We start from the raw sequence: 27,814 nt of genomic DNA, 5'->3' as shown, positions 1-27,814 counted from the left end.
GCGGCTGGACACCAAGAACCAGCTGTGGATTGAAGTCTGGGGGGGCAGCACGGGGTGCGGCTGGACACCAAGAACCGGCTGTGGATCGAAGTCTGGGGGGGCAGCACGGGGTGCGGCTGGACACCAAGAACCGGCCGTGGATCGAAATCTGGGGGGGCAGCACGGGGTGCGGCTGGACACCAAGAACCGGCCGTGGATCGAAGTCTGGGGGGGCAGCACGGGGATGCGGCTGGTCACCAAGAACTGGCTGTGGATCAAAGTCTGGGGGAGCAAGATGCCCCCAGCCAGACCCGTATCCAGCCCTCTGTTAAAGACTCCTAAGGTAGGGGAGAGCCCCCAGGCAGTGAAAGCTGCTCCTCAATGCCCCTCGGTCTTCTCCTGTCCAGACGCAACCCAGCCCCCTCACCCTCTCCTCCCGAGCCCCGGCCCCCGGCCCTGCCCCGGACTCTCCCCAGCCTTCCTGCAGCGTGCGCGCGTGGTGGTGGTGGCGGGGGGGGGCACATCTGGACACAGGACTCCAGCTGTGGCCTCCCCAGTGCAGAGCAGCGGGGAAGCACGCCGCCGCTCCCCTCCACCTGCCGGCATCCCTCCTCCTATTCAAGCAGCCCAGCCTGGATGCCCCCTCCTGCTCCCTGCCTCCGGGAGGGGAGGGGTGGGCTCGGCGCTGGCTGCGCGGATGCTGCTGCCGGCCCCGCTGCACGCCCTGCCCGGCCCTGCCCTGCCCTGCCCTGCCCTGCCCGGCCCGGCCGCGGACCCTTCCCGCTGCCGCCGCGGTGCCGGGAGCCGGGAGCCGGGAGCCGGGAGCGGTGCGGGAGCGCGGGGCCGCCGCTGCCACGGCCTCGGGGAGGAGCCGCGAGCCGTGACATTGCCCGGCCCGCGCCCATGCTGACCTTGGCGGGATGCAGCCCGGCGGCGGCCCCGGGGCGCTGAGGACCAGCTGCGGGCCCCCGCGGGACGTGGACGGTGAGTGGCGCCGCCCCGGGGAGGGCCAGGGGCCGGCGAGCGCGGTCCCCGGGGCAGGAGAGCCCGGCCCGTCTCGGGGGTGCGGATGCTCCGGCCGGGACCAAGGCGGGGAAGCGAGGTGGGTGCTTCGGGGTGCGGGGGAAGCTGGCCGGTGCTCGGGGACCCCCATCCTGCTCCCCCAGACTTCGATCTGTGACCAGTGCTCAGTGGCCCCCGTCCTGCTCCCCCAGGCTTCGATCCGTGACCGGTGCTCGGGGATCCCCGTCCTGCTCCCCCAGACTTCGATCCGTGACCGGTGCTCGGTGACCCCCGTCCTGCTCCCCCAGACTTCGATCCGTGACCGGTGCTCGGTGACCCCCGTCCTGCTCCCCCAGACTTCGATCCGTGACCGGTGCTCGGTGACCCCCGTCCTGCTCCCCCAGACTTCGATCTGTGACCGGTGCTCGGGGACCCCCATCCTGCTCCCCCAGACTTCGATCTGTGACCGGTTCTTGGTGACCCCCGTCCTGCTCCCCCAGACTTCGATCTGTGACTGGTGCTCGGTGACCCCCGTCCTGCTCCCCCAGGCTTCGATCCATGGCTGATTGGTGGTGACTAGCTGCACCCCATCCTGCTCCCCCAGATCCTTAGATTCATAGTTAGGGGCTGGAAGAGACCTTGTAGATCATCAGGTCCAGCCCCCCTGCACTAAAGGGGACTGGACTTCAGTCCCTGGCTGGATCTCCCATCCTGCTCCCCCAGGCTTGGATCCGTGGCGGGTTCTTGGTGCCCAGCCGCACCCCCAGACTTTGATCCAGACGCAGCGCTAATGCAGGGCTGCTCATCCTGCAGGCGACAGGGAGCGGGACGGCAGGGCTGGGTCCAGATGCAGCCTGAGCCCTCGCTATTATACGTCCACAGGCTTCTTGCGTCCGGGCTGGCCCCGGCCCTTTGCCTTCCTCCGGGGCTGGACTGCAGTGCTCATTTTGTTGTCTCATCTTCAGTGTACTTGAAATATCGCTCTGCCCTGGGAAATGCTCCGTAGATTAAACAAAGGGCCTGTCACTTAAAAACCAAGGAGCCCAATTCATCCTAGGGACGCTATCTCCATTTGGAAAGCATGCGTATTTCTTGGGAGCCTTCCAGAGCTGGCCTGGAGGGAAATTCTCCAAAACATACAGATAAATCAAGCTGATATATCGTAGCCTTTACTTTCCTCTGGCTTGCGCTCGCTCACGCGAACGGCTCCCGCTCCCTTCCACTGTTGTTCCTGGCACTTTACCTGGCGCCGTGGTTTAGTTTTTAAAACAAAAGAGGGAATCTGATGCAGGGAGCAGAATCAAGCATCTGCATCTTGCTTTTCTTTTCCTCCCTTGCTGAAAGGGCCAGGCAAAGCCCAGGCCTGATCCCTCAGAAAGCAAAGGCGAGGGATGTGTGGCTTAAATTTTCAATGGGAGAGAATTAAAAAAGGAAGCCAATCTGGAATCCTAGGATTATGCTAATCCCAGATAGGGTATTCAGTTACTCACCGGCCAGATTCATCCCTGCTGCCGCTCTGCTGCACTCAGAGGCCTTGCACCAGGGATGAATTTGGTTCATTGGCATCAGTCCTTCTCTCCAGTTAAAGGCGTGAAACCTCCCCGTAGCCCATGGGGCACTCAGAGCAGAGCAAAGTGCATGTCCTGCAGCTAAATTTGCTCAGAGTAGCATGCGATTAAAGAAATCAGATAATATAAGGAGGGTCTTAGCAATTAGCTCTGCTCTGGGGAGCTCTTCAGCACGGCCACATCACTAGAAGCCAGTGCCCAAGACTCTGCGTCTGGGGGCAGGGTAGAAATCTCCCATCCTAATGATGGGTGGGAGTAGGATAATGCAGTGGTTTTGCTCTCCCGGCACCTGCGGTATGCCAGGAGTAAGTGGTGGTGAGGAGGTGATGAATTCCAGCGGGGTCTCAGAAGAGTCTGGATTGCTTTTTCTCCTCTGCAAACTGGTAGGGAGGGAAAAGGCAACCGGTTTCTAGTTTGTCTTAGCCACCAATCCATTTCTGTGATGGTGGAAAGTCTCTCGCACCCTTAGGTGCCAAATGCCTGCTCCCCAGACGGTGCTGGTCATAAAACATGCTTTGCAAGGGGGGGGTGCAGCAAGAAATAGAGCTCCTGGCCCCATGTGCAGCCATCTATTTTGGATGCTTATCTGGTCCCCATCACTGCGCCTCGCCAGTGCAAATGGATTTAATCTCCTGGCCCCCCTGGCTGTGCTGTTCTTTCCAGCTCTTCTCTCCAAAGAGGCTAAGTGACTCTCCCAAAGTCACACCAGCTCTTTGTGGCAGAGGAAATATTTGAATTGGCACTTCTGCCACCTCACACTTGTGCCCTAATCCCCAGTGCATCCTTCCTCTCTGCCATGGGAGAATCCTGCTGCTAATTTTGCATGCTTTTGGTTTGTTCCGGGCAAGGCTGGCACGTAAAGGATGCTCTGAGACAATTCAGGGCAGCAGGTAGTGATCAAACAGCATCTGACTCAGAACAACGGGCACGCCCTTCCCTGGGGCACTGGCACCGTCTCGTTCACCGCGTCCTGTGCCGAGATGCCAGCCCCAGAGCAGGCTGCCTCCTCCAGGATTCACAAGCTATTAGGGTTTTCCATTACTGCCATTCCCGGCGGTGACTGTTATTGCACTGAGATCATGTAGCACTTCTTTTTCAGCCAGCCAGTCCGTAAACCTAGCATTAAAAGTGACTTAGGGGAAAACAAGTCGGAGCTGCTGTGCGTTTGGAAGGAGTCTAGTGAACTCCCAGTCCCAGACTCAGGTCCTAAAGCCAAGTCCAGAGGCATGCACCGCTCAGGAGCTCCCATTCCTCTTGCCCCTCACAGAAAGCAGCTTGTCTAGGTCTGCATCCAGCTGCCTGGCCCCAGTCCTCCTCTCTGCCTGCCTTGCCTTGGCAGAGAGGCCCAGCTGATACCCAAAAGGGCAGCGAGGGAAGACGAGCAGACTGTGGTTTCAGGCTCTGCAGAGGGGAAGAGCAGGTTAGCAGGGTGAGCAGCTGCATCTTCTCCCTCCTCTACATTGCACCAGTGTCTAGAAACTCGGTGAAACCTGCCTCGAAGGAGAGAGTGCTACCTGGTGATTAGAGCAGGGGCGGAGGGGTGGAACGAGGTGCTGTGTCCCTTTATGGCCATCCTGTTTGGGGACAGCGTCCCTGTGAGAGCAGGTGTCTGGGCTTGGTGGAGGGGGATCAGGTGATTCATATCAAGGCTCCCTCGGGCAGGAAGCTGCTGTGCTGGTGTGCAGTGCCCGGGACCAGATAAGCACCCAAAATAGATGTCTGCACATGGGGCCAGGAGCTCCATTTCTGGGGGTGGCTCTGGAGTGGTAGGAAAGATGCAGAAAGTCAGGGGGGGAAGGGGTCCTTGGGTCTTTGCAGCTTTGCTTGTCAAATAACTAGAATAGAAAATAAAAGAAAACGGTGCCAGGAGGCAGGGCCTGGCCAGGTGCTGTCCCAGGACTTGCTGGTCCCACGAGAACCTGGGAGAGTCCCTTATCTTTGCAGCCTCTGTTTTCCCGCTCTGTGAAATGGACGTGCCGGGTCTGTGCTCTTTGGCAGGAGGTAGTTCTGGAAGGGCTGTGCCAGGTCCCCAAGGGAAATAAGGGTCTCCAAGACAAGCTTCACAAATTGTTATGTCTTGTCTGACAGAGCAATGGTTGGCAAAGGGACCTCGGCGGAGAAGCTGAACAGTGGAAAGAGCCCCTTTAAAGAGAGGAGGGGCCCTCTGCCTGGAGGGGAGGGTCTGCAGCGGAGAACAGACCCCGACTTATTGTTTAGGAAATGCACTGAGAGAGGGAAGTAGGTGGAGGCTTGCGGGTGTGCGGGGTATGGAGGGGGAAATGCATTAGCTTGGCGTAGCTGAAACCATTGTGAGGCACTGCTTGGCAAGGCAGGAAGAAGCGAACGTACAAGACGGGCAACAGAGGTCTGGGGAAGTGCAAAGCCCCTGTGGATGGGGATGAGGTACTCCTCAGCTGCCGCCCCATCTCTGACACCGACTCTCTCAATGGCCTTGGTCAGGTTCCTTCATCTCCAGGGTAGAGCCGTGTTAATAGTTGCCTTTCTCACAAGAGTGAGGAGCAATTTGTCCCCTTGGGGTCCTCTGCTAGGGTTGTAGACCTTGAGGGCAGCGTGTGAGGCTAGGTCCTGAGCGGGCAGGGGGGAGTTACACCCCCCAGCATTCAATCAAAGTCTGCTGTGTGGTGTTCAGCAATCACTCTGAGCCAGAGAGCCTCACCAGGTCTGCTTTGCTCAGCCTCTGGGTTTTGGGCACAGCCTGGTGTGAGCCTCTGTGCAAAGCAAGAGCTGGGACCAGCTGGCTCTGGCAAGACCTTTAAAGGTGCAGTTCCCCACATTGTGTGCCAGCCTCACTGGCAGTCTGGCTACGTCTGCATGACCGATTCATGCCCTGTAAGGGAGACATGTGAAGAGGGGAGATCCCTCTGGACACAGCTGTGCTGGCCATGGGGTTTTGCCCATTTGGTTCTGGCAGGGTCCTGAGGTTCCCCCACGTGCAAAGCCCGTTCAAGCCTGGCATCACTGTCCTGTGCCCAGCCGGGGAGGGAGCCAGGACAGCACAGTGCAAGTGCCTCCCTCCAGGATGGTGCCCCTGGATGCTGCCCCTGCCCTGGGCCCTGGCACCAGCACGACCTGCCCAGCAGAGCAAAAAGGGAAGAATAGCATGGGGAAACTGAGGCATGGAGTAACTTTCCTGTGACCCCGCAGGAGACGCAGGCTGAGCCCAGGGTAGCCCTTCACTCTGGGGCCTTCCTCGTTGTCCTGATCCCCCGAGGGCTTCGGGGAACTGGCTGTGCCCTTCTTGCCAGCCGTTATCTCTCAAGAGGCTAAGCGACTCGCCCAGGGTCACGCCAGGAGACCTCTCCACTGCTAGGATTAGAAGGGGCGAGCGGAGGATGCAGCAGGCAGGTCCTGGGCTCCGGCGGGCTCGTGGATCCAGCTCTTTTAAGAGAAGTCATTCACGCTCTGTCCTTCCGTGTCCCCCAGCAGCCACGCCAGTGAACGAGCTCAGGGAGGAGGGGGGTTGTCTGAGGGCCGCGGCACGGAGGAGAGGGGGGCTCGGGGCTTCGGCGGTGCTGTCAGCAGGAGGAGGGCTTTGTGCCGGTGAAGAATGCCAGGCTCTTAATCCCCCTCCGGTAATTGCTGGCTGGTACGGGAGCCGTCCGGGCACGCAGGCCGCGGCTCCAGCCCACCGCTCGTTGGCAGGAGGGTTGAAGCAATCAGGGGAGTCAGTCGAGTGTGGAAGAGGTGTGAGGACAGCAGGACCACAGCCGCTAGCTCCTGACAGCCGGTCCTGAGAGCTCGCCAGGATGCAGCAAGCCCGGCCCTCCCTCTGCTGCATCTCCGAACTGCGGAGAGCTCACGGCGCACCTGAGGAAGGTGAGGCCAGCTCGCCTGCAGGGCACGGGGCCAACTTGCTGCTGGCATCCTCCAGGGCTGAGCATCTACCAGCCTGGAGTTTGGCCCAGAGGGGGAGGTACTGGGCTGAGGGGGGAGGCGATGCGGGCAGAGCTGTTTGCATTGGCAAGGGGCACCGGGGGAAGCCAGACGGCAGGATGTGACAGTCAGAGGGGAGGAGGATGGCGGGGAGGATGGATTTCAAGTGCTTTGGGTCTGGACAGGGGCTGCACCACTGCGCTCTGCAAGGAGGGAAGAGTTTGCCTCTCACCGCCCATGTGCCTTGCTTCAGAGCTCGCACCCCTTGCCGTTGCTCCCTGCTCCCTGCCCTGGCAGCAGCCTGCTCCGGCCCCTGCTAAGCGAGCTATTGAGCAGGACACCAGCATCGCGGCGCTTAGCATGGCCGAGTTTCCCGGAGGAGGAAGCAGAAAGCTTCCAGAGAGCTGCCCTGGAGCCGTGGGTTACAATGCAGCGGCTGCCTCTCCACCGGGCCGTGCATCCATTTGGGCTCTCTGCGTGCGGCTGCCTTTCTTCTCGGCGTCGTTTTTATTCTCCCCCCACCCCGCTTCTCCCATCTGCTCCTCTCTGTGACATCTCTGACTCGCCTCAAGCCACGTTTGACTAGAGGAGCAGAGATACCCCGCTCTCCCTGCTGCCCCACGAGCCTCAGCTGCTCCACCGCAGATGCTCCGTGATCACCTGCAGACACAGATCCTTGCCTCGCAGCTCCCTACACGGGCTGCTTACTGTTTCCAGGCCCGAGTCCAGCTCTTGCTCCTTTGTCAGGGCCTTGTGCATGGCACGTGGTGCTGGGCCTGAGTCTGGAGCTGGGGTGCAGTGACGGGAAGGCCGCCTTTCCTTGCTGGGGCTCAAGCCAGAGCCAGCTCCTGCAGCCCCGGCCCAGTCCGGACGCGTACATCATGCATGCATTGTATGCAGATCGGAGGGGTCAGCACTGGACCACCACCTGCTCTGCCACGTGTGCTGCCTGACATACATGCGGTTCATCGGCGAACACGTCTTGCCAGGCTCACATCTCAAAAGCCATGCCCCGTGCTCTCCTGGCATCACCTGGCAAACACCTCTGCCCCCGCCGGGCACCTGGGAATCTCAGGTCAACTTTGCTTTATATAAACCTCCTGCTCCTGGGCTGAAACCTTCTCCTGCCAAGTCAGAGCCCAAAGCGAGATTTTATGGCTGAGTTAGGATTTCCTGGAAATCGATTTCTTATTGCTGACCTGGGCTGAACGGGAAAGGAGGCACTGAGGTGCAAGCATCCTTGGACCGAGGCCACCACCGTGTGCTGGCTCCCCGCTGCAGAGAAGTCTGCCGTAAACTCTGCCTCCGAGCGGGGACCTCCAGCTGCTGAGAGCAGATTGAAAGTCCCGCACCTTCCCGCTGCGAAAGCCTGCTGCTCTTACGCTCCTCGAGCCAAATCTCACTCCTGGGTGCAGGCAAGCACCTTCTGTTGACTCGAGGGCAGCTGTGCATGTGTTCTCCGGGGCCCCGTTCAGCCTCTCGCATGTGCGGCGAGTGCATCGCTGCCTTGCATTGCTTGAAACGCTGCTTCGGAAAGCAAAAGAGTTGCACTTGCTCGTGCTCAGCCCATAAAACCAGGGCTGTGGCAAAGATGTGGAGTGGCATGAGAGACGGGTGAGAGAAACTCCTCTCCGCTGGGAGTCGGGGGAAGTTCCCAGCTGTCCGGCTGGACCCAGCTGTTTCAGTGGCGTGCCTCAGTTTCCCTGTTTGCGCTGATGTTGGTCAGTCTTTGCGACCAGTGGGCCAAAAGCATGTCCCTTTAGTGCGGCATAGAAACCATAGCGTAGACAGAGGTATCCCAGCCTTGCTGCTTTGTGGTGACTGGGGAGCAAAGGGGGAAGACAGCAGAGGGGATGCGGTGCCGGTCACACCCCCCCCCAGCCCACTCCTCACCTCTGGAAAGGCCGTTTGGGGACTAATCACCAGCGCTTGCATCTCAGCTCGGCTACCGGCATCCTTCCTCTCTCACTGTCCGTGCTGACATGGGAGGGGGGATCCTTCAGCTATCCACCCCCTGGCTTCGGATCAGTCCCAAGGCCTCAGCTGGTCCCTGGTGTATCACTCGCGCTTGGTTTCTCCAGCGTGCCCCTCTGAGCGCGGGCAGGAACTCTGTTGTTAGGCCCTGGCAGGGGTTTGCTTTTGCTCTCCGCGTACTTCCTACATAATTGCACTCCCATAAAAGACTCGCCCCATTTGTTATATTAAAAACAAGAGAAGAGCTTAAGTGACTTGCAGGCAGGAATCTCCCCCAAGGGCTCCCGGGAGCTGACAGCTCGCTCGGTGCGAGGCTCGTCCCGGCCTTCATGGCACATTTAGCAAGCATCTCCTCCGATGGGCTCGGTTTCCCGCTTCATTTTCCCTCCTTTGAGCTGGTTTATTTCTTAATTAGTGGAAAAGGCTTCGCTCCCTTCCTGCGTACGGCGTGCTTTTCTTTTAATAAAGGGAGGGCGCTCCCTTTCTGAGGCTCGCAATCACCAGGAATGGCTCTTGGGTCATTAATCCTTCTTTGGGGACCACAATTGCTTTTTTGCAGCGTTTGCCCCAGGGGTTTCTTAAACCAGATTAAAATGGCTCAGCTGCCGGGCATTTCTACCGCTCCCCTGCCTTGATGAGGCGGTTGGACTCGGTGACCTCCTGGGGTCCCATCCAGGCTTGTTTTGCTGTGATTCCCTTGGGAAGAGCATGCGACAACCTAATCAGGCTCGAGAACGGTTGGATATTCATCTTCCCCATTTTTCTTTTCCATTACTTCTAGTCCTCAGACAGGCTCATTCCTGCCCAGCACAAAGGGGCCCCGGGAGTGGGATTTTCCTTGAATTCGTTTCCCGTTGCACAAAGGTTTGGTTTTGGGATGGGGTTTTAATCTGGGGGATTTCTCCCTTAGAAATCCTGACTGTAGTGATGAGTGCCCAAGAGGATTGGTGCTTTCTTGAACCCCTTCATTTCTGCAGGGTGCTGGGTGCTCTCTGCCGGGAGCTTCCCTTTGGGGCTTCTCTGGTTGCCGACTGTTCGTTGTAGTTGAACCAGGTGAGACGAGGAAGGCTGCTAGCGTTTGCTTTGCAGGATCAGCAGAGCTTATGTAAAGCCTCCTGCCTTTTATCTGGAGCAGACGGGCGCGTGGGTCTCTAATACGGCTGCTTCATTCTTGCCACAGGCTTTGTTTTCCTTCCCTGAAGGAAGGCTTTGCCTTTTAATTGTAAGACACAAACAGAAGAGTGCAAGTGCGTTAACGTCACAGTGCACATGCACACGTTGGCCTGCTTGTACCTCGACTCTGGCCTTCACGTACACGTGCAAATCCATGCGTGCACCTGTGGATTGGCATGTGCACAGTCGTGCTGCATGTAAGTGCACAGGAGCTGACAGCTTGTGTGTGCGCAGGTATGCCGATGAGCACACTATTGTAGGTGCTTTGGCATCACGGTGCATTATGAAGGAGAGGAGATAGATGCACAGGTTATTCTGGCTTGGTTATAATCTCTGGGAAATTCTCCTGCCCCTTCAAACCATCTGGGAATAGGAGGGAGAGGGGGGCATTTCCCCTTATCCAAGAGCCCCAGGGTGCCCAATTCACCTCTGCTCCCTCACTGGGCTCCATGCCATAGCTCATAATATAAACTGGCAAATTCATATAAACTGGCTCCATGGCTGGGACCAACTGCTTTGGTCTCCCCTCCCTGGAGGAGCTGGTCCAGCGGATCCCCCTCACCCCCGAGCTACGCCAGTTTTCAGCAACGAACTAAACCGTGCTGCAAACCTGGTGTCCAACACACCTCCCCATGACAGCACCATGGGGGCAATCACGGTGGCAGTGCTGGGGCTGAGCAGCGAGGGGTGAGCATTGGGGTCTGTGTCTACCGGAGTCTCTGCAAACAGGGAATCAAAGTGCATGAAGAAAAATAGGACATCTGTGCCATGTTCAAGCCCAGGAGGCACCTGGAGATGAGGGGACATGGGGGCAGCGGTGTCTTTCCCTCTGTGTGGAGCATCTCCTCGAGTTTTTAGCAGCCCAAGTTCAGGCTGGAGTCAAAGGAAAGATGGCTCATCACTTCCACAGCACCTTTCCTCTGAGTCTTTCAAACACCCTGGCATTGCCACTCTTGCTGCTGACGTGCAAGGGGGCACGTGAGCTGCTGCGTTGGGGTGAAGAAGGGTCCAGTGGTCCCCTGAGACCGCGCGGGTGGCCAGCGATGCGCTGGAGCCAGACCAGGGAGTTGTCATCACTGATCCTGCTCTTCAGTGCAAAGCCTGGGGTGCAGCAGCAGAGCAGCTGGGGTGTCTCGTTAGGGTGCTAGGAGCCTTGCTCTGGCCACACATCAGAGAGCACCCCCGGTTGACCCAGCTAAGGAGCTGGACCATTGCTCTCACCTTCCAGATGTGCCTTTGCTGCATGGACCGGGGTGGGCTGGAAACTTCCCCTGCTTCCATCACGGCACCGGTGCCCCGGCATCCTCGTGCAAAGATGACAGGGCTCTCCCACCAGTCGCCTGGGGGCAGGGGGCAGACCGGCCTGGGGGGGGTGGCTGGGGGGCAGCAGGGGGCCAGGATGGTGCTGGCAAGACGGCGCGGTGCAGATCCGCTCTCGGAGCATCTGTTGCCACGGTAACGGCAGCTCGCTCCATGTGCCGGCTGAGAAGTGGCAAGAGGCAGCGTCTCAGCCCGGCTGGTGGGTGGGTCCGGCCCTCCACGCACGGACCTGAAAGGCTGAGCCGTCCCCGACTGAGGATGCTCCAAGGGGCAGGTGTGTCGAGGCCTGGGGAGGGCTGCCGGGCCCTTTGCCCTGCCTTGCTCTGCATATAGCCCTGCTGGAAAGGGGGTTTTCAAGGGCTTTTATTCCCCTTCCCTGCCTGACAGTGGTCCAGCTTGCAGTGGTGCCTGCTCAGGTCTCCTTCCAAGTCTCTGAGCTCCTACAGGATTAGTCCCACAGCAGAGAGCTCCAGCCTCTCCAGGACTCCCAGCGAATGCTATGCCATGCATCCTGCAAGCTGGGGGTATCTAGAGCTGCCTGGGGGTCCCTCTGCAACTGTGGGGTCAGGACATGGGGGAAGTGCCCCATGCAGTGCCTGCCGTGGGCTCAGGCGGATCCACCTCCCTGCCACGTGGCACTTTGCCCTGCCTGAGGCTTCTCATCCTCCGTGGGCTGCTTATCCCGTGTTGCCTCCCTCCCACAAGCCTCCAGTTGGCTGTGTTTAAATCTGCATCGCCCCTAGCAAAGACGGAGCCAGCCGGGGAGCCCCTGCACCGTGGCTCTGCTTGGAGGGGACCTGGTTAGGCAACAAGGGGGCTCGCATCAGCATCTGCCTGGGAGCCAGCTTGTGTGTGCATTCACACCGCAGCTCCCGTCCACCAGCGGGTCCAGGGGAAGGCACGGTTGGTTTGCTAAGAGCCATGATCTGAGGTCTCAGATCATTTCCACCTCAGTAACCCCGTGGGCCACAGCCAGTGTCTTTAAGGGCATGTGGCTTCTCCAGACTCAGAGATGCCAGGTGCTGATGTTTTTCCTGCTGCTTCCGAGGAGCGGGGATGACTCCTGTCCCCCAGGCCTCTCTGGAGCAAGCCGCGATGCCCGTATAATGGCCTCACTTGCCTTCCCCAGACACGGCTGCTTTTCTGCATGGGACCGTGGTAACTCCCTGCCCCCAAAAAGCTGCTCCTCTGGGGCTCAGCCACGAGCTGGGGATGTGCCGTGGGCATTGCAGCATGTTTCATTCCCGCCACCTCCCCGGGTCCTGCTGACACAGGTCCTCTCGCTCCCAAGCGGCACGTGGGGTGGGATGGGGTGGGCTTCCTGGTGAAGGCAGCTCACCCCAATGTCACCGTTCTCCGTCTCCCCCAGCCTCGACCGCTCACTTCAGCTTCTGCCAGAACCTGCTGGAGCACACGGTGTCGGCCGAAAACCTCAACTACCGGCTGCAGAGGAACCCGGGCAGCAGCCTCACCTGGCACGATGGGCGCAGCCAGCGGCCGGCCGGCGGGAGGACGGTCAAGCTCCTTCAGCAGCCGGGAACTGAAGGCTCACAGGTACCCGCCACGCCGGGCTGGGGCGTTCCCTTTCTGCCCCTCCTGCAGCCTGTGCTGGGGTGGGGGATGTGCTCCTTTGGGTTACAGGGGCCATTGCAACACCCCCACCTCCATACACCCTTCCCCGTGTCCTTGCATGAAATAAAGTCCCCGTCACTGCAGGCTCTGGCTGGTCCTGACCTCTGAGCTCGCCCTCTGCTTGTCCACCTCATGAGCAAAGGGAGGCCTGGTCTCCACCTGGTCTGGGAAAGGACTGCGCTCCCTCTCCTCCCATCCATGCTACCAGGAGCATCTCTCAGCATCTTGCAGTCTGGGCCCCCCACTCACATCTGCCTCTGCATTGTCTACCTGAAAGAGAGCAGGATTCAAAGGGAGCTTCAGAAACCCCTCCGTGGGGAGGGAAGGGGCGGAGAGACGAAGTTGCTTTCCTTCCCAAGCCTTGTTGGTGTTTGCAAAGGGCTTTTGAAGATGAAAAGCTGGATAGAAGCACGAAGCAGTGTGTTGATTAGGCTCAGCTGGAGCCAGCTTGCCGGGGGCTGCATCCAGAGAGGGCAAGCCAAGGTAGCACCATCTTACGCGGGTGCCACCGCACGGAGACTGCTCTGGGGATTAGGGGGGCTCCGGTTCCCCCCGTCTTTCCGGGAGGCTCAGCTTGCCTTCTGCTCCTTTGGCTGCTGGAGCGCTTCGCTGACGGCTTATGCAAGAGAGGAGCAGTTGCAAAGCGTCCTTCGAGGACGCGTTGGGAGACCGAAGGGTGGAGAGCGGTGCCTTGCAAAAAGGCTGGATGTTCCTCCTTCTTCCATGCTTCATGTGCAGCCTGCAATGGGCTTATCCAAGGGTCCCTGAGGGCTGCACAGGGGGAGATGTGGGATAAAGCAGACACACGCTCTGAACTTAAATGAGGGCCTTTGAGGTCTGAGGATGGGGGTACTGGATACACCAAAGGCTGAGGCTTGGGGGGGGGGGGGGGAGTTTTAAGGAAAATTTTTCATGTCCCAGATCAAATTAGCCAGATCAGGTCCAAATCCATTTGAATCATCCAATACATGGCCCTGCTAGCGGCAAGTATCCTCCATCCCAGCCTGGGGATTCAGATACTTCCAAAACTTTGGTGGGCATCCTACGTGCAGCCCCAAGCCCAGAGACTTGGGGGTCAGATGCCCCTGAGTTTCACTTGCCCTCAGCCTTAGGGCCACAGGAGCAAGCTAGGGAAGGGTCTCCCATTTCCATAAAAGTCACGAAGGTGCCACCACTGGGGAAACATGCCTCCAATTTACTTTTTAATTAGCAATGGCTGGCAGGGTCAGGTATGGGCCGAGCTGCTCGCCGGAGGGGTACCGCATCGAGTGTGAGCTACCAGAAGTCACACGTTGCTTCCTGAATCGGGACCCGCCGTGTCAGCAGGAGCGGGCGGGTTGGAGCACAAGCATCTACGAACTGTGGAGGGCTCCCAGCTTGTGCATGCAAACGGGCTCTCTTTCTCCATCTCCCACAGAGCTGACTGTTGTGGGGTCCTGGGGTGCCAGCCTGGCCGAGGGTGGGATGAGGGTTGCCAGCCTGGCTGTACCTCTGCTTGCAGGACAGGGGGGTCCTGTTGGCTTTGTCCCTCTGCAAAGCCAAGCACTCCATTTCAAGAGCGCTCCCCAAAACTGCCCCTCCCCAGTCTTGCCTTCCTGGCCCGCTGGGGCTTGGATACGCCAGAAGAGAGCCCATCCCCTTTTGCAATGAGGGGAGCTCCGCAGTAGCTGTCCTAGAGCCACAGGCAAAATCTGGCACGTTTTGCAGCATCTCTCAGCCTGATTTAGGCAATGTGCCTCGTCACATCCCGGTGTTGCTAAAAGCCGAGGGCGGCACTGAAGCAGCGAGCTTATGTTTGCAAGTGATTTTTCTCCTTCTGCCTCCATCAACAGGCTTGCCGTGCAAGGCTGGGGGGTCTCTCTAACCTCTGGGGGGCTGACGCCTTGAGAAAGGAGTGTGGGGGATAGCAGGGAGCAAGCAGGAGCAGAAAGCAGCTCGAGAAAGGGAACATGGGGGCAGCAGGGGTTAGGGGATTTCATAGAGCAGGGAAATCTTATGGCTTTTCAGGTCCAGTGCAGACCCCGTGCTGAACAGGCTGCAGGAGCTGAACAGGCTGCAGAGAGCAGCTCTGTCTGTACCCGACATACTGAGGTCGATCTCAGGAAGCAGTAGTTTAAATCCTGCTTTTCATATCACAATGCAGCATGTCATCCTGGCTGCTAGGAGCCCACCCCATGCTGCAGTTTCTGGCTGGCTCTGGGCCCAGCTGTCCTCTGCATGGGGTCCTTGAGTGATCTGTGAACCTGCCGAGCCATCCAACTCTTGGTTGCCCTCATGAGTCCCCTCAAAGCCAGGCCAGGCTGGAGGCAAGCGGTTTGGGGGTGCTACGTGTGATGTCTGGGGTGCTTCTATTCACCCTCCTCACTGCTGGATGAGCAGCTGCATCTCTTCCAGCCTGTGGCCCGGTTCCTGTAGCAAAGGCAGTCGCAGGGCAGCGCCAGGGGCTGGATCTGGTCCCTGGCCAAACAGGTGTAGACCTGGGAGGTCCCATTTCCTGACAGCAAATTAAAAGTTTTCTGCAAAGTTTGAAACTTTCCCCTGGGAAATCATCCCTGGCGCTAGAGGCTTCCCCCAGGGGAAAAGCATCCTGACAGAGGATTCCCAGCCAGCCAGAGCACACGCATCCTGCCCAGACAAACTGCTCCTCTGCCCCGTAGAGCAGCAGGAGCCAGGGTCTGAATTACCCCAGGATTACAATCTTCCCTGACCCCCTCCAAGGCAGCTTTGTCTCTGTGGTCCCTGGGGGACCTACCACGGAGGCCCAGCACAGTGCTCATTCCCCAGAGAGCTACAGGCTGTCAGTGCAGGCAGCAGCTCAGCAAAAAAAAAACCCAAAACCCAGCTGCAGCTAGCAACGGCTGTCCTTCAAGGGGATAAAATGAAGCCGGCAGCTCGGCCCTCCAAGCCTGGTTTCTCCAGCTAGGTTCTGCTGGAGAAGGGGAGCTGGTGACCCCTTTTCCTGCAGGGGCCTGGGGAGCACTCCTGCTCTGCCCTGCTGTACAGACCCATCTTGTCCGGTGCTGGCTGAGCATCGAGACTCACTGCTCCAACAACTTGCATCTCTAACACCTCTGACTGCCACGCAGGGATTGGAGGCGAGAAAGACCGTCCCTACAAGTGAAGAAGAGCCCTGTGAATTAATGCAACGTGATCTGACTATATTCTAAACCCCTGCCCTGCAGCCCTGGCAGACAGGACCCCTAGCACAGAGGGTATGAAAAGGCAGGTACCTTGCAGATGGTTCCTTGGTCTCCTTCCAGTAGAGAACAACCTCAGAGCAGGTCCCTTAAATGCCAGCATTTGATATTCATGGCTGCGAGTTTATCAGAGAGACCATTTAGTTCAGCCAGCTGGAAAATGAGCCCTTGATTCATTACACTTTCCCATTTACCACCTCCGCGAGCTCAGGGACCCGCATCGAGCTTCCCATCATCCGGCAATGACAAGAGAGAACCTGCCAATCGATAGCGTGTGGCAGCATGGGCAGGAGGGACCTGTCTGGACCTTTATTTAGTGTAAGGACCCCCACGGTGACAACTGGAGCTGCCCAGGTCAGTGGGGAGGGATGGGGCTGGTCTGGAGTGGGAGAAGAGAGGTTTTATTTCATGCTCGTGGAGATTTGTTTCCAGGTGCGTCTGTTTGGCTGCACAGTCATGTTCGAGGCAGCTGCACGGGGAGAGAGGTGGTTGCCAATTTGCAAAAATAAGTTTAACCACCAGGAATCTGCAGTCTGCTCCTTGAGTTGGTCCTCCAACCCTGATTGTGCTTGGACTCGCTTTCCCCTCCTTGTCCCAGCTTTGCATAGGCAGGTTAACGTTTGTTGTGATAGCAAATAACCTCCAGCCACCAGCCTCCGGGGCTGGGAGTGGGGTGGAGGGGACCTGCTGGTCCAAGTCCCTGCTCCTAGGCAGCCCCAGCAGTTCTGGGATCCTGGATCTCCCCCATCCCAGGTGAGCACATTGCCCGAGGACACCGGGGTATGCTGGGCTGAGGCTCTTGCTCATTTGACGCACACAAAAACATCAAGATCTTCATTTCCTTCTGATGCAGAATGGGGGGAAATGGGAAACTCAAAGCTGCTCCTACTCAGGACAACGCATTTCCTGTCCATCTCTAGCCTTGTCCATCATCACGTGAAAATTGTACTTAAGAAAACCCTTCTCTTGTCTAAAGTCTGCTCAGGCATCCAACTGCTTGTGTGCGACGGGGGGCGGGATGGAGACACTCCCACCTTACAACCCGCATAGCCCCTGCTCTAACACTCGAGTCCACGGGGACGAGACTCACGTGGGTTTACAGGGACACTGCTGAGGAAGGACAGCCGTGCGGTCCTACGTAGGGCTGGGGCTGCCGTCCAATCTCCCGGCTGCCCTCGTGCTGCCTCCGGCTTGGCCTCTCTGAGGGCCGTGTCATTAGTTTCAGTAGCAGCCGCACGTCTGAAGTTCCTGCTCCACTAATGAGGCCTGTTCCTTCATTAGGCATGCTTAATTAGTCAGTGTTCACACAAGGCAGCCGATGCAGGGACACTGAAGTCTGTACCATTGCCCTTCCACACACGGGTAGGCTCCTGCCCACCCTTCCACGTCCAGGCACTGCCTCCGACACCTTGTTTTCCCAGACGGATGCTCCGGACATGTTAGGAACGCAGGACATGCAGGGACCTGTAAGGCCACCGAGCCTGGTCACCCGCCCTCGGGCACAGCCCTGGCCTAGAACCCCCTTCAGCAACTGAGATCGGGGTAGCTTTTTGTCCCCAACACCTCACTCCTCCGGCTGATGCCTGATTTCCAGCCTAAAATGTGCATGAGGCCAGTTTATTGCTCCTGTGCCCACGTTGTCCTGAAGCCTGGGTTGTTCTCGTCCCTCCCTGCGGCTTACCCCCACAATGGGTTTGTAAAGAGCAGCCACATCCCCTCTCCCCTGGTGTTTTGCTGGGATTAGAAAGCCAGACTCCAGTTGTGCATCCATTCCCCAGTCCCACACCCAGCCCGTCTCTGCACCTGCTCCAGTTCAAACCCACCTCCCCTGCACACGGCGCTCCAGATCAGGTCTCACTGAGGCCTTGGGCACTGATATTTCTACTTCCCTATCACTCCTGGAGATGCCTGGCCTGGTATATCCCAGGGCTGGCTTTGCCTTTCTCATGGCTGCAGCAGAGCAGTGGGATCTGTGACGAGCTGGCACGGCCAAGATCTTCCCCACCTCACTTGTTTCTGCCTGATTAGCAACCAGCTGGGAGCAGACAGCCTCGTTATCAGCCCCCCCCCCCCCCGTGGGCACAGCTGTGTTCCTAAATCCCATCCCATTTTGTTTCTTGCAGTCCTCCATGGTGTCCACTTCTTCCTATAGGATATCCCAGGCCTCTCTGCACTGATGATGCATCCCCGCTTGGCGTGATCAGCACATTTCATTAGCCCGCTCCTCATTTGTGCGCGTGTCAGTATGAAAATATTGAATGAGATGAATCCCCAGACAGGTCCTCGAGCTCGGTCAGTGCCTTCTCCTCAGACCACTAATTCCCTTTCCACACCACCTACTGCAGCTCGTCCTTTGCCAGGCGCTGGACCCGCTTACGGTTCTTGTGCTAACCCCCGTCTTCTCCATTCCCCCATGCTACTGTATCTCCTCTTTTGCTGCAGCCCTGACCTCCTGCATCCCCTTTGTGTAAAAAAATCACCGATCGGATCAAAGAAAGATAACGGATCAGTCTGCCTTTAATTATTGCTTCCTGGAAAACCTCTTCAAAGCCTGGTGTGTGCAGCTGAGGCCAGTCAAACAGGTCTGGAGTTGCCTGGATCATTTTTTTTTTTAATTCTCCCTCCTCAACTATAGGTTCTGCTATTGCTGGTCTCCAATTATCTGTCACCGCTCCTGCCATATCTTCTCACTTGGAAACTCCAGCCCAGGCTGGGTTGCAGCTGATGCTCATAAATACAGTGACTGGAGGAGCAGTGAGCTCATGCCCCATCTTACCTCGCAGCCCCACGTCTGTGCAGCCCAGCCCCGCGGTGCAGAGAACGGCCCTAACTCATCACACCGCGCGTCCTCAGCAGAGCGAAGAGCGGACCCCTCACTTCCCTGCTCTCTTCCCTTTGCAAACACTGCACCCCCAGACTCTCGCATGGATAAAACAAATGTTTCGGGCGGGCGGGGGCCGTGACCGCAGCCTCTGCCACTCTGGAGCAATCAAATCCATGACCGTGATTTGACTCCACGCTGCCATGCAGATACAGGCCTTGTTATCACCTGCAGCAGGCAGGGCCATGTGGAGCCCTCCTGGAGCCTGTAATGGTGCTTGTGAGCTGTGCCAGGCTCCAGCCAGGGCCATTATCCCTTCATTTTTCAGGCGCGCTGAAGAAGCCGCGGACTTTGGGCTCCCAGACCTATTTCCCCGTCTAATTGGACGGGCTCCTGACAGGACGAGGGCTCCAGCCGGCCAGAAACGTTCCCCGTGAAGAATTGGAGTAGTCAGCTCCCCGCTATTACTGCTCATGACATGTAATTTGCTTCATCCTGAGCTTAATGCAGGTTGCAGTGACCTTGCAGGGCTGCAGCGTCTCTCAGACAAAGGGGAGGAAGGAAACTTTGCAGTGGCTCCGGGCTCACGGGCAGGCTTCACACCCTGGCTGGGGCAGCAAGGACCCACGGTCCCTAGAGCTGTCCCTAACAAGGGCCGATACAGGATGGGTGACTGGGGTTCCCTGCCTCCTGGAGGAAGGGATGGTCTGAGGCACTGGGCCTGGTGTGAGGGTCTCCCCACCAAACTGATGTCTCGACCATCCTGTGTATCTGCAGCCTGAAGGCCCTGGGGGGAAAGGGTGCATTTCCCAGGTGCGAGTTCTGTCTGAGCGAGGCCGGGACCTTGCACCTGGGGCTCCTGGCATGGAAAGTTGGGGAACGATGCAGGGGGCTTATCCCTCATCTCTCATGAGAAGGGTAATAAAACATTGGAGCAGGTTACCCAGAGAGGTGGTGCAGTCTCCATCCTTGGAGGTGTTTAAGACCTAGTAGACAAAGCCTTGGCTGGGATGATGCAGTTGGGGCTGGTCCTGCATTGGGCAGAGGATGATCTATTTGGGATGGTCCTGCTTGGAGCAGGGGTTGGACTACATGTGACCTCCTGAGGTCCCTTCCAGCCCTCAGTGTCTACAGTCCTATGATTTTATGATCTATCTCTTAGCAGGGACAGGAAGGAGATCCTGGAAAGCTGCATCTGGTAGAGAGGTAGTCTGGGGAGGGAAATAAGCCAGTCACTGTGTGACAGAGCAAGCAACCAGCTTCCCCCGGCACTATCGCACCCCTCCTGGGGGCAGGAGGACACGGGTGAGGTCTGGAGAGAGTTCGGTACCTCCTGTATAAAGGAGGTGGATGGGGGGGAAACATCCCCTCCCTGGGCTCCAGTGCAGGGGAAGGCGCCAGCCCCTGCTCCTTGGCTGGAGCATCCTGTGTCACAGCCCTGAGCCATCTTGCTAATTGGATTCTTAACGAGCAGCATCAGGAGTGGCTGGGACAGCTGCACACAGCAGCTCCTGGGGACGTCACATGCACTTTGCTGCTCACGGGAAGGACGTGGCAAGTGACAGGCCGTGCCCAGCGCCAGCACGGCCCCTATCACAGGGACCAAAGGGGGGTTTTAAAGGGTGAAGAGCCCCCTGTTCCTCCCTAACAGTTGCCAAAGCAGCAGTGCCAGCAGTCGATGCTTCTGTATCATAAGCCAGAGCCTTGCAGCTCTCATGTGGCCAAAAGTATTAGCTTGATGCAGGCCCGTGATGTGCCCAGCCCGGGGATGGAGCTTGCAGTGGCAGCCACATGGATACCAGTGGGAGGCTGCTCCCAGGAGCACGATGCTACCAGAGTCCATTAACGCCCTGCCCTCTCTCCATGTCCTGCTTCCGAACCCCCACAGGGTCGTGCCTGCGACCACTACGGCCTGTACCACACCAGCCCGACGCTGGGCAGCCTCACCAAGCCAGTGGTGTTGTGGACCCAGCAGGACGTGTGCAAATGGCTGAAGAAGCACTGCCCGCACAACTATCTCATCTACGTGGAGGCCTTCTCCCATCACGCCATCACAGGTAGGGGTGCCGCGGGGGCTGGCTGCATGCTGCCCGAGGGCTCAGCAAAGCGAGTCACCTGCAGCTGCTTGGTTCGTTAGGATAACGAGCAGGCCCTGGTGTTTGGGGAATGTTACCATCTGGGTGAGGAACTGGAAGAGGATGGCAGGTGACCCCGGGGTAGCTGATACCATGCTCACCGTGGTGAGAGGCCAAGGGCAAAACATTGCATTGCTGTCCTCCCCAAAGTCCTAGAGGCAGCCGTGAACCTACCACCTCCTCCCTCGCGCTCTGCTAACCCTGATGAGAGCAAATAAGATGGATATGAGCTGGGAGTGTGCCCTTGTAGCCGAGAAGGCTAACAGCATCCTGGGCTGCATCGGCAGGAGCGTTGCCAGCAGATCGAGGGCAGTGATTCTTCCCCTCTGTTCAGCACTGGGGAAGCCACATCTGGAGTCCAGTGTCCAGCTGTGGGCCCCCCCACGACAGAAAGGATGTGGACAAGTTGAAGAGAGTCCAGCAGAGGGGATCAAAAATGGTTCAAGGGTTGGGGCACATGACCTGTAGGGAAAGGTTGAAGGAACTGGGCTTATTTAGTCTGCAGAAGAGAAGACTGGGGGGGATTTGATAGGAGAGGCAGGCAGCACAGGAGCTGGGCATCCCCATACCTGCCTTCCTGTTCCTCCAGCCCTGCTCATTAGAGACAATCCCTGATAACGAGGGGTTGGTCCAACCTGGCACCCGGACAGCCGCCTTTTAAACTGAACTAAGTTGGCCAGCGAAGTTGCAAGCGGATGCACGAATGTAACGTAGGACTTGTGCCCAACTGTGTGATTTTTTTGGTTTTTTTAATTTAATCACCAAAATCGGTTTCCTCTTTCCCCCCAGCTCTGGATTTAGGCTCTCATGGGCTTGGTTTGCAAAGAGGTGATGGCTGACTCCACGGCTCTGCCTGTTACGGGAGCTCTCCCTGGAGACGCTGTCTCTCCAGGTTCTTAGATATCTTCCTTATCTGGAGCTGAGTGCTACACAATTATTATTAATAGATCTTTGCAATGCCCCGGGCAGCTGAAAAGCAGGGCTCTCATTCGGTGGGCAGGGAACGGAGGCCAAGGGGAGCAGAGGCGAATTGCACACATGATGCCTAAGCAAGGGGTCAAACTGCATTCTCCAGCCCCAGTCTGATGCTATGGCCACTGGACCCTTTTTCCTGCTTGCCGGCCCTGCTCAGTGACAGCAGTGGGATTCCTATCACATCACACCACGGAGTGAGAGCCAGAAATACTGGGAGTAGCTGGAGGAGTCATTAGAAATGCAGAGATGCTTATGGAGGGAACAGATATCAGCTCCACATAATATCAGTTTTTTGCCTTGTCAGTCCTCACGGACTACATCCAGGCCGCTGCAAGCCAAGGAAGAGGCAAAAAAATGCTGCCAGATAGTCTAACCTGCCTGAACTATAAAGACACAGCTCCTCAGAGTCCAGCCATGACCAAAAAGTGCAACTAAGAAGTTGAGGAACGATTTACAGGGCATGGAGTTTACTGTAGAGATAGGCCAAAATCAAATGCATCTGCAAGGCTGCTCTTGGCTGGGTTTTGTCTCAGGAGTTAACTGCTTTCACTAGGATTTTGACCCAGACAGCGAGGAATCTCATGAGATCAGCTGATACACGCGGCAGGCTGGAAACCAGACAGGTGTTGGCAGAGAGTTTCCAAACTCCTAGCGTGCCTGTTTTGCAGCATTCGAAACAGCCCCGTTTGCCAGTGTTTGGGGGTTTTCACAAATGCTCTGCTAATATTTGTGACTCTGCTTTGTGCCTGGTTCTCGGGAAGTTACACTTGGGGAAGAAAAGCATCGAAGCCTTTTCCAAAAGAAGAACCACTTCCACAAACAAGTGAGATGGTTTCCTATTCCCAGTCAGACCTTTTCCGAATGAGACCCAGCTCGACAGAGCTCCTGGCGCTGGGCCTGCCTTGATAGGTGACTGTCGGGTGAGATCTGCAGCTTTCATGAGACTTCCCCTATCTTTAGCAAAACTCTCAAAGGGCTTTTTCCAGTTGTGGATCCATCCTAGGTGCTCAGGACAGAGTCATATCAGGGAATGCCTCACTTCTCCCACAGACTTCCTAGGCACAGAGGAGCGGTGCATGCTGAGACCGATACCCCCTCCTTCACAATAGACCAAGTTGTGCCCAAAAGCAGAGATCCCACTGGCTCCAGTAGACAGCTCCATGAGCACTGCCAGGTGTGGAAGGGTCCCCAAGGGCCTGTTGCAGCTGCCAGACAGCTGGCAGGGCTGGCATGAGTGCTGGCGGGTGGAGGGCTCTGCCACCACCAGCAACAGGTTGTCAAAGCAGGCACAACCAGGACGGGACATCGACCTGCTGCACTTTATACTGGAGAACAGGCCTGCTTAACTGTTGCAGGCTCCAGCTGGGCCATCACTAGGTGTAGTCATACACCGACCCAGCATAAGAGCAGGACAACCCCTGCCTTCAAGAGGTTTGGTACCAGTCAGTCCCTGCTGCCCTCTGATGGCCGAAAGCCTGCCCATGTCATGCAAGTCCAGGCCTAGAAGCCCACCTGTCCAGGTGTGATGGCTTGTGCTGGCATTGAGCATCCAGGTAGGCTCCTGAGTAGCATGCTTCACTGCAGCCAGGCTGCAGCAGCATCCTGAATTAGTGATCCGGGGCGCTTGTACATGTAGAGACAATTGCCCTTTTGTGCGGCTTAATGGTATCGCACTTTGCACATACATGAGTTTTTGGCGATTTAAATAAGAGCAAAGGGTGGTTTGCTGAAGAACATTGGGACCGACAGTCAGCAGTGCGGCAAGATGAATATTTTAAGGCTGTCAGTGAGGTATCTGGGAATGGAAGGAGCCAAGGATGGGGAAACAGGGCACCAGGATGGTCCCCTCCAGGGGCAAGGCTCTCTTGGAAGAGACTCTACAAAAGACCCCAGTCCTTACAAAGCAACCGTGCTGGGCCGGTCCCTGCCCTGTGTGCAGCCTGTTCTGTGCAACAGAGATTGATAACAGAGCGGGCTGCCGGGGTGGGTGGGGAGGAAGGGAGCACTGGGGCTGGGAAGGGGGATGCCATAGCTTCCCGCCCTGTGGGGATGATAAAACACTAATGCAAGCTCACCCAAGTCCTGGCATCGGAGATAAAGGAAGCATTAGGCAATGCACTCAGGGAGACAGGGACAAAAGTTGGTTGTAAATCGCTCTGCTAATAGCCCCCGGACTGGCACAGCTCATGCGGACACTAATGTGTTCTGATGGGTACGTCTGAAGCAGTGCGTGGGATAGCTGGTGTGCCGGGGTGGAGAGGGGGCTCACCGAAAATACACCCTGCTGCAGCGGGGCAGTGGGGATGAGAAAGCTCCCACCTCTGGGCACCAGCCTTCCTGGGGATGATGTGATCCCAGGGCAAGCGCTTGTCCGGAGAGTCCTGCCCTGTCTCTTCGGCACTGGCCTTGCTGGGTGCGAGGTGAAGAGCATGCAGTGGCTCTGGCTTGTCCTTTCCATGGCCACCTGCAATGGAGTGCCAGCTCTGTCCGGTCCAGGGGAAACGCCTGAGATGGGTGATCCCAGCTGGAAGGGCCTCTGCACACCCTGGAGATCAAACAAGTCATGCAAGTGTGGACAGCAAGCCTGGTGGGGGGTGGGGACTCTCCCCAGGAAGGGAGTGGGAGCTGTGTGAGTGCATTCACTACTGGCCTTAGCAGCCACAGCCTGAGATCATTGCAGGCAGTGCAAACACCATCCCGGGGCAGCATCAATGCAAAACTTTGCATATGGAAATGACAGGCCATGCACCCAGTGATGAAGTTTGCGGCTCCATCCCACGGCCCGTGGTCACAGCCGCACGGGGGCAGCTTGGAGGCCTCCTTGGCTCACTGGCCCCTGGGGGCTGCCTATTGCATGGCTCTGACCTCTCTGCTTGTGCCGCACAGGTCGTGCGCTGCTGCGGCTCAACGCCGAGAAGCTGCAGCGCATGGGCATCATCCACGAGTCGCAGCGGCAGGAGGTCCTCCAGCAGGTCCTGCAGCTCCAGGTGCGGGAGGAGGTCCGTAACCTGCAGCTGCTCAGCCAAGGTAACCGGGAGGTGGCAGAGGTGGCAGCTGCACCCTTCACCCTGCAGCCGTGGGGCAAATGCCAGGGTGGGAGAGGGGAAGAGGGACTGGGCAGGCTGGGATGGGGACTGGTGGGTGAATTCCAGCTCCACTGCAGCTTGGAGGCAGCGAGCATGGCAGTGCCTGCCTTGCAACAAAATCCCAGCAAGGATGAAGTCAGGTCCCACCCAGGAGAGCTGCTGCAGCATCCCAGGGCTCAGCTGTGCTGCCAGCTTTGTCTTTCCCACCTGCTGGTGGGGAGTACCAGCCAGGTCCTCCCATGGGCCCTTGGTTCCCTTCCTGCTACTGACTGGCAGTTTGCCTTGGGAGGAGATAAGAATCCAGGCGTTGTGCCCTCGACATCCACAGGAGCAGGGACTGAGCTGCAAAGCAAAAGCAAAGCATCCGTGCCTTTTGCTAGGTCAGTGAGCTGCAGCCAGGTCCTAGGTACCTGCATACGACCCATCTGTGGCACCGTAGGCTGCTCGCCCCTGCGCAGGGCTCAAGCGCTGCCAGTGCAAGATAAAAGCCCACAGCGAGGAAGCAGGAGGAGACACGGGACAATGAATTGGGTGGCACGGTTTCCTCCGGCCTGTTGCAGCATTGCATGTTCCCCGTGTAAATCAGAGCAAAGGCGGGTCCGACCCCAGGGCCCCCGGCTTTCAGCCCAGAGGGGTAGACAATGCCATGGGAGGTGTCTCCCGGGAGCTACAACGGGGCTTGGCAGCGAGCACTGCTTGACGGTATCGTGCTCCCAGCTCAGCCTTTACCCCCCCACCCCTCCTTGTTCCAGCTTCATTTGGAAACATCTCCTAGCCGCACCATCTGTTTGGCAGATTGAACCTACACTGTGAACCGAGCACCTCTGGGATGGACTGCGGAGCGCAGATACGACAGCCTGAATAGCATGCTTGGAAGACAAGGAGACAGCTTCCCAACCAGTCCAGGGGCTGCTCTTTCTCTCTCTCTTTCTCTTTCTCTCTTTCTCTATTTATCACCCTTTTTCTGTGCAGAGAACAGATGTTTTCTCCAGCAAACAGGGCCGAGAATAAGGCAGACACTTGGCAGGACGTAGGCACCGCTGCCCTGTCGCGGGGGAATGGACGATGGAGGCAGCAGCCAGAGACGCTTGGTTTGAGGGATGGAGTAGCAGTGCCATCCTTCATGGCACGGGCAGGTGATGCCCAAAGGGCCACCGGTCCCCGGGCAGCTGGTGGCAGGTCTGCGGACTTGACTCATCTCAGTACCTCAGTGCTCACGTGGGAAGCGTTTGTCTCAATGCCGACTGGGCCGTCTTCCAGTATCCTAGGAGATAACATTATCAGGAGCAAATGAGATGACTGGACAAGCCAGAGAATGCGAAGGCAGAGCCAAGCCGCTGGGACCTGGCTCCACTTCGTGAATGGAAATGAGAGCATCCCTTTGGCAGAGACCAGGCCAGGCCCGCCGCAGGCAGGGAGGTTGCTGCGCCTGCTAGGATGCACGGCCAGGATGTGCTCGCTGGGTTGCCTTTGTTCTGCTCTCATTTGGGGGCATGCAAGCCAGCCAGAACTGGGGGGTCAGGGCCACCTTCTGTGGGTGCCCCCCACACCTAGGACCGCAGTGATGCCAGCAGGGCTGAGTGGGATCTTCATCTCTGACAAGTGTGGAAATGCAGCCTGGACAAACCCTTGGCCACTGCCCTAACAGCGAAGCCCAGGCCATCTGCATCTCCAGAGTTCGTGCTGCTCCACGGGTCCGTGTTGGTCTCTGGCGGGCAGCGGAAATGGTAGCGGGCTCCAGGGTTGCAGACTGAGGGCTCCTTGGTGCAATATTCCTCCCCTGTCCCTCAGCTTCCCTGGGAAGTCCTGCACCAGGCTCTGTCTTTCTCTCACCTCCCGCTCTGCGCCACGTGCATTCACTGTGCTCCTTCCCAAATACTGATTCCCCAGCCCCATGCAATCACCTGGACATCACACCTGAGCTCCAGCCCAGGTGGATCCTGGCACTCCTAAAGCCCGGCAAGCCAGGACGTGATGGATAGGAGCAGCCCTCTTCTCACCCTCACATTGAGGCACCCTTTTTGCAATCTGTCCTGGTAACACAGAGTTCCCCGACCAGCTGCCTGTGATCCTCTGCCTTACAAACTGGCAGGCTGATAGGAAACGGTGAAGCATCAACCCTAGGATTTGTGCCAGGGGGTAAGGGGTGTTCTTCGTTTGCCGAACCTTAAGCTTTCCACTCTTCTGTACCTTACAGTGACCGGGGCCAATCTATGCACCCAGAGAGCAGCCAGGGGTGTCAGCGACCCTATGGAGCCAGGACCCTGGCTTTTATCACCCACATTGGCTTTGCCACCTCAAATTTCTCAGACCAAAAAAACAAGGAAAGAAACCCGTCTTACTGGCCTGTTGTCTTGACTAGAACCAGGCAATCTATTTGCAATGACCAGTTCCTCCCATGGCTATAGCTCTTTTTCTGTTAATAAAGTAACAGATTTTGGGTTTCTTCATGAATGTGTCCAGTCTTTGAGCCTGCTTCAAAGGATGGCTTATAGATAGGAGCGTGTAAGAGCTGGAAGCTGAAACTGGACACAAGATGAAAAATCATAAAGGTAAGGGTAATGGAGCAGGGAGAGAGCTTACTGAGGACTGTGGTACCTTCCTCATCCGGTGGATCTCTGAGAATGCAAACAGACATTGCATTTGTGCTGGGGAAAGCCATTTTATCCCGGGACTAATTGCAGTCATTCAGACCAAGCTAGGAAAATAGATGGCAGTGTCAGTGTCCCTGGGTGAAATGCTCCCGTGCTGTGGTGAAGGGCAGAGCGGATTCCTCTACAAGCTGCGAACACAGCATGAACTAGGACATCAGTGCTTGCAAGTTCTTCGGTGCACGGCAGGTCATTTAAATCACCCAGCGTTTTTTCTGCATCCTGATTGGCTAACTCAAGTTGCAGCAAGGGAGGTTTAAATTGGATATTAGGAAAAACTTTCTCACTAGGAGGGTGGTGAAGCACTGGGACAGGTTACCTGGAGATGTGGTGCAGTCTCCATCCTTGGAGGTGTTTAAGACCCGGGTAGACAAAGCCTTGGCTGGGATGATCCCTGGCTGTTTCCT

The 27,814-nt window shown here is 57.4% G+C and overlaps 1 protein-coding gene across 3 annotated transcripts; it reads left to right on the top strand.

Annotated features, from left to right (window-relative positions):
- The first annotated feature begins 540 nt into the window (after positions 1 to 540).
- Positions 541 to 27,206, top strand: SAMD10 (sterile alpha motif domain containing 10). Of its 3 annotated transcripts, none has more exons than XM_059713190.1 (5): positions 541 to 963; positions 12,280 to 12,464; positions 20,449 to 20,617; positions 24,557 to 24,697; positions 25,509 to 27,206. In XM_059713190.1, exons 1-5 carry the CDS (start codon positions 900 to 902, stop codon positions 25,529 to 25,531), a joined length of 582 nt encoding a protein of 193 aa, XP_059569173.1. In that variant the 5' UTR covers positions 541 to 899; the 3' UTR covers positions 25,532 to 27,206. The 3 variants fall into 3 exon arrangements, with proteins under 3 accessions (XP_059569173.1, XP_059569174.1, XP_019350797.1); XM_059713191.1 differs by lacking the exon at positions 541 to 963 and adding an exon at positions 6,109 to 6,386 and having other exon boundaries at positions 25,552 to 27,206; XM_019495252.2 differs by lacking the exon at positions 541 to 963 and adding an exon at positions 6,127 to 6,386.
- The last annotated feature ends 608 nt before the right edge of the window (positions 27,207 to 27,814 follow it).

This window comes from Alligator mississippiensis, chromosome 9, assembly GCF_030867095.1.
Source record: "Alligator mississippiensis isolate rAllMis1 chromosome 9, rAllMis1, whole genome shotgun sequence".
Taxonomy (NCBI): Eukaryota; Metazoa; Chordata; order Crocodylia; family Alligatoridae; genus Alligator; species Alligator mississippiensis.
The sequence above is the reverse complement of the archived record's forward strand: the minus strand, read 5'-3'. Positions and strand labels throughout refer to the sequence as shown.

What these genes read in the sequence shown, in the direction of transcription:
- SAMD10 (XM_019495252.2), top strand. Translation starts at nt 6,317, where the DNA reads ATGCAGCAAGCCCGGCCCTCCCTCTGCTGCATCTCCGAACTGCGGAGA. An exon ending in TCACGGCGCACCTGAGGAAG is followed by an intron (nt 6,387 to 12,279) that starts GTGAGGCCAGCT and finishes CGTCTCCCCCAG; the next exon opens with CCTCGACCGCTCACTTCAGC. An exon ending in CCTGCAGCTGCTCAGCCAAG is followed by an intron (nt 24,698 to 25,508) that starts GTAACCGGGAGG and finishes TCCTTGTTCCAG; the next exon opens with CTTCATTTGGAAACATCTCC.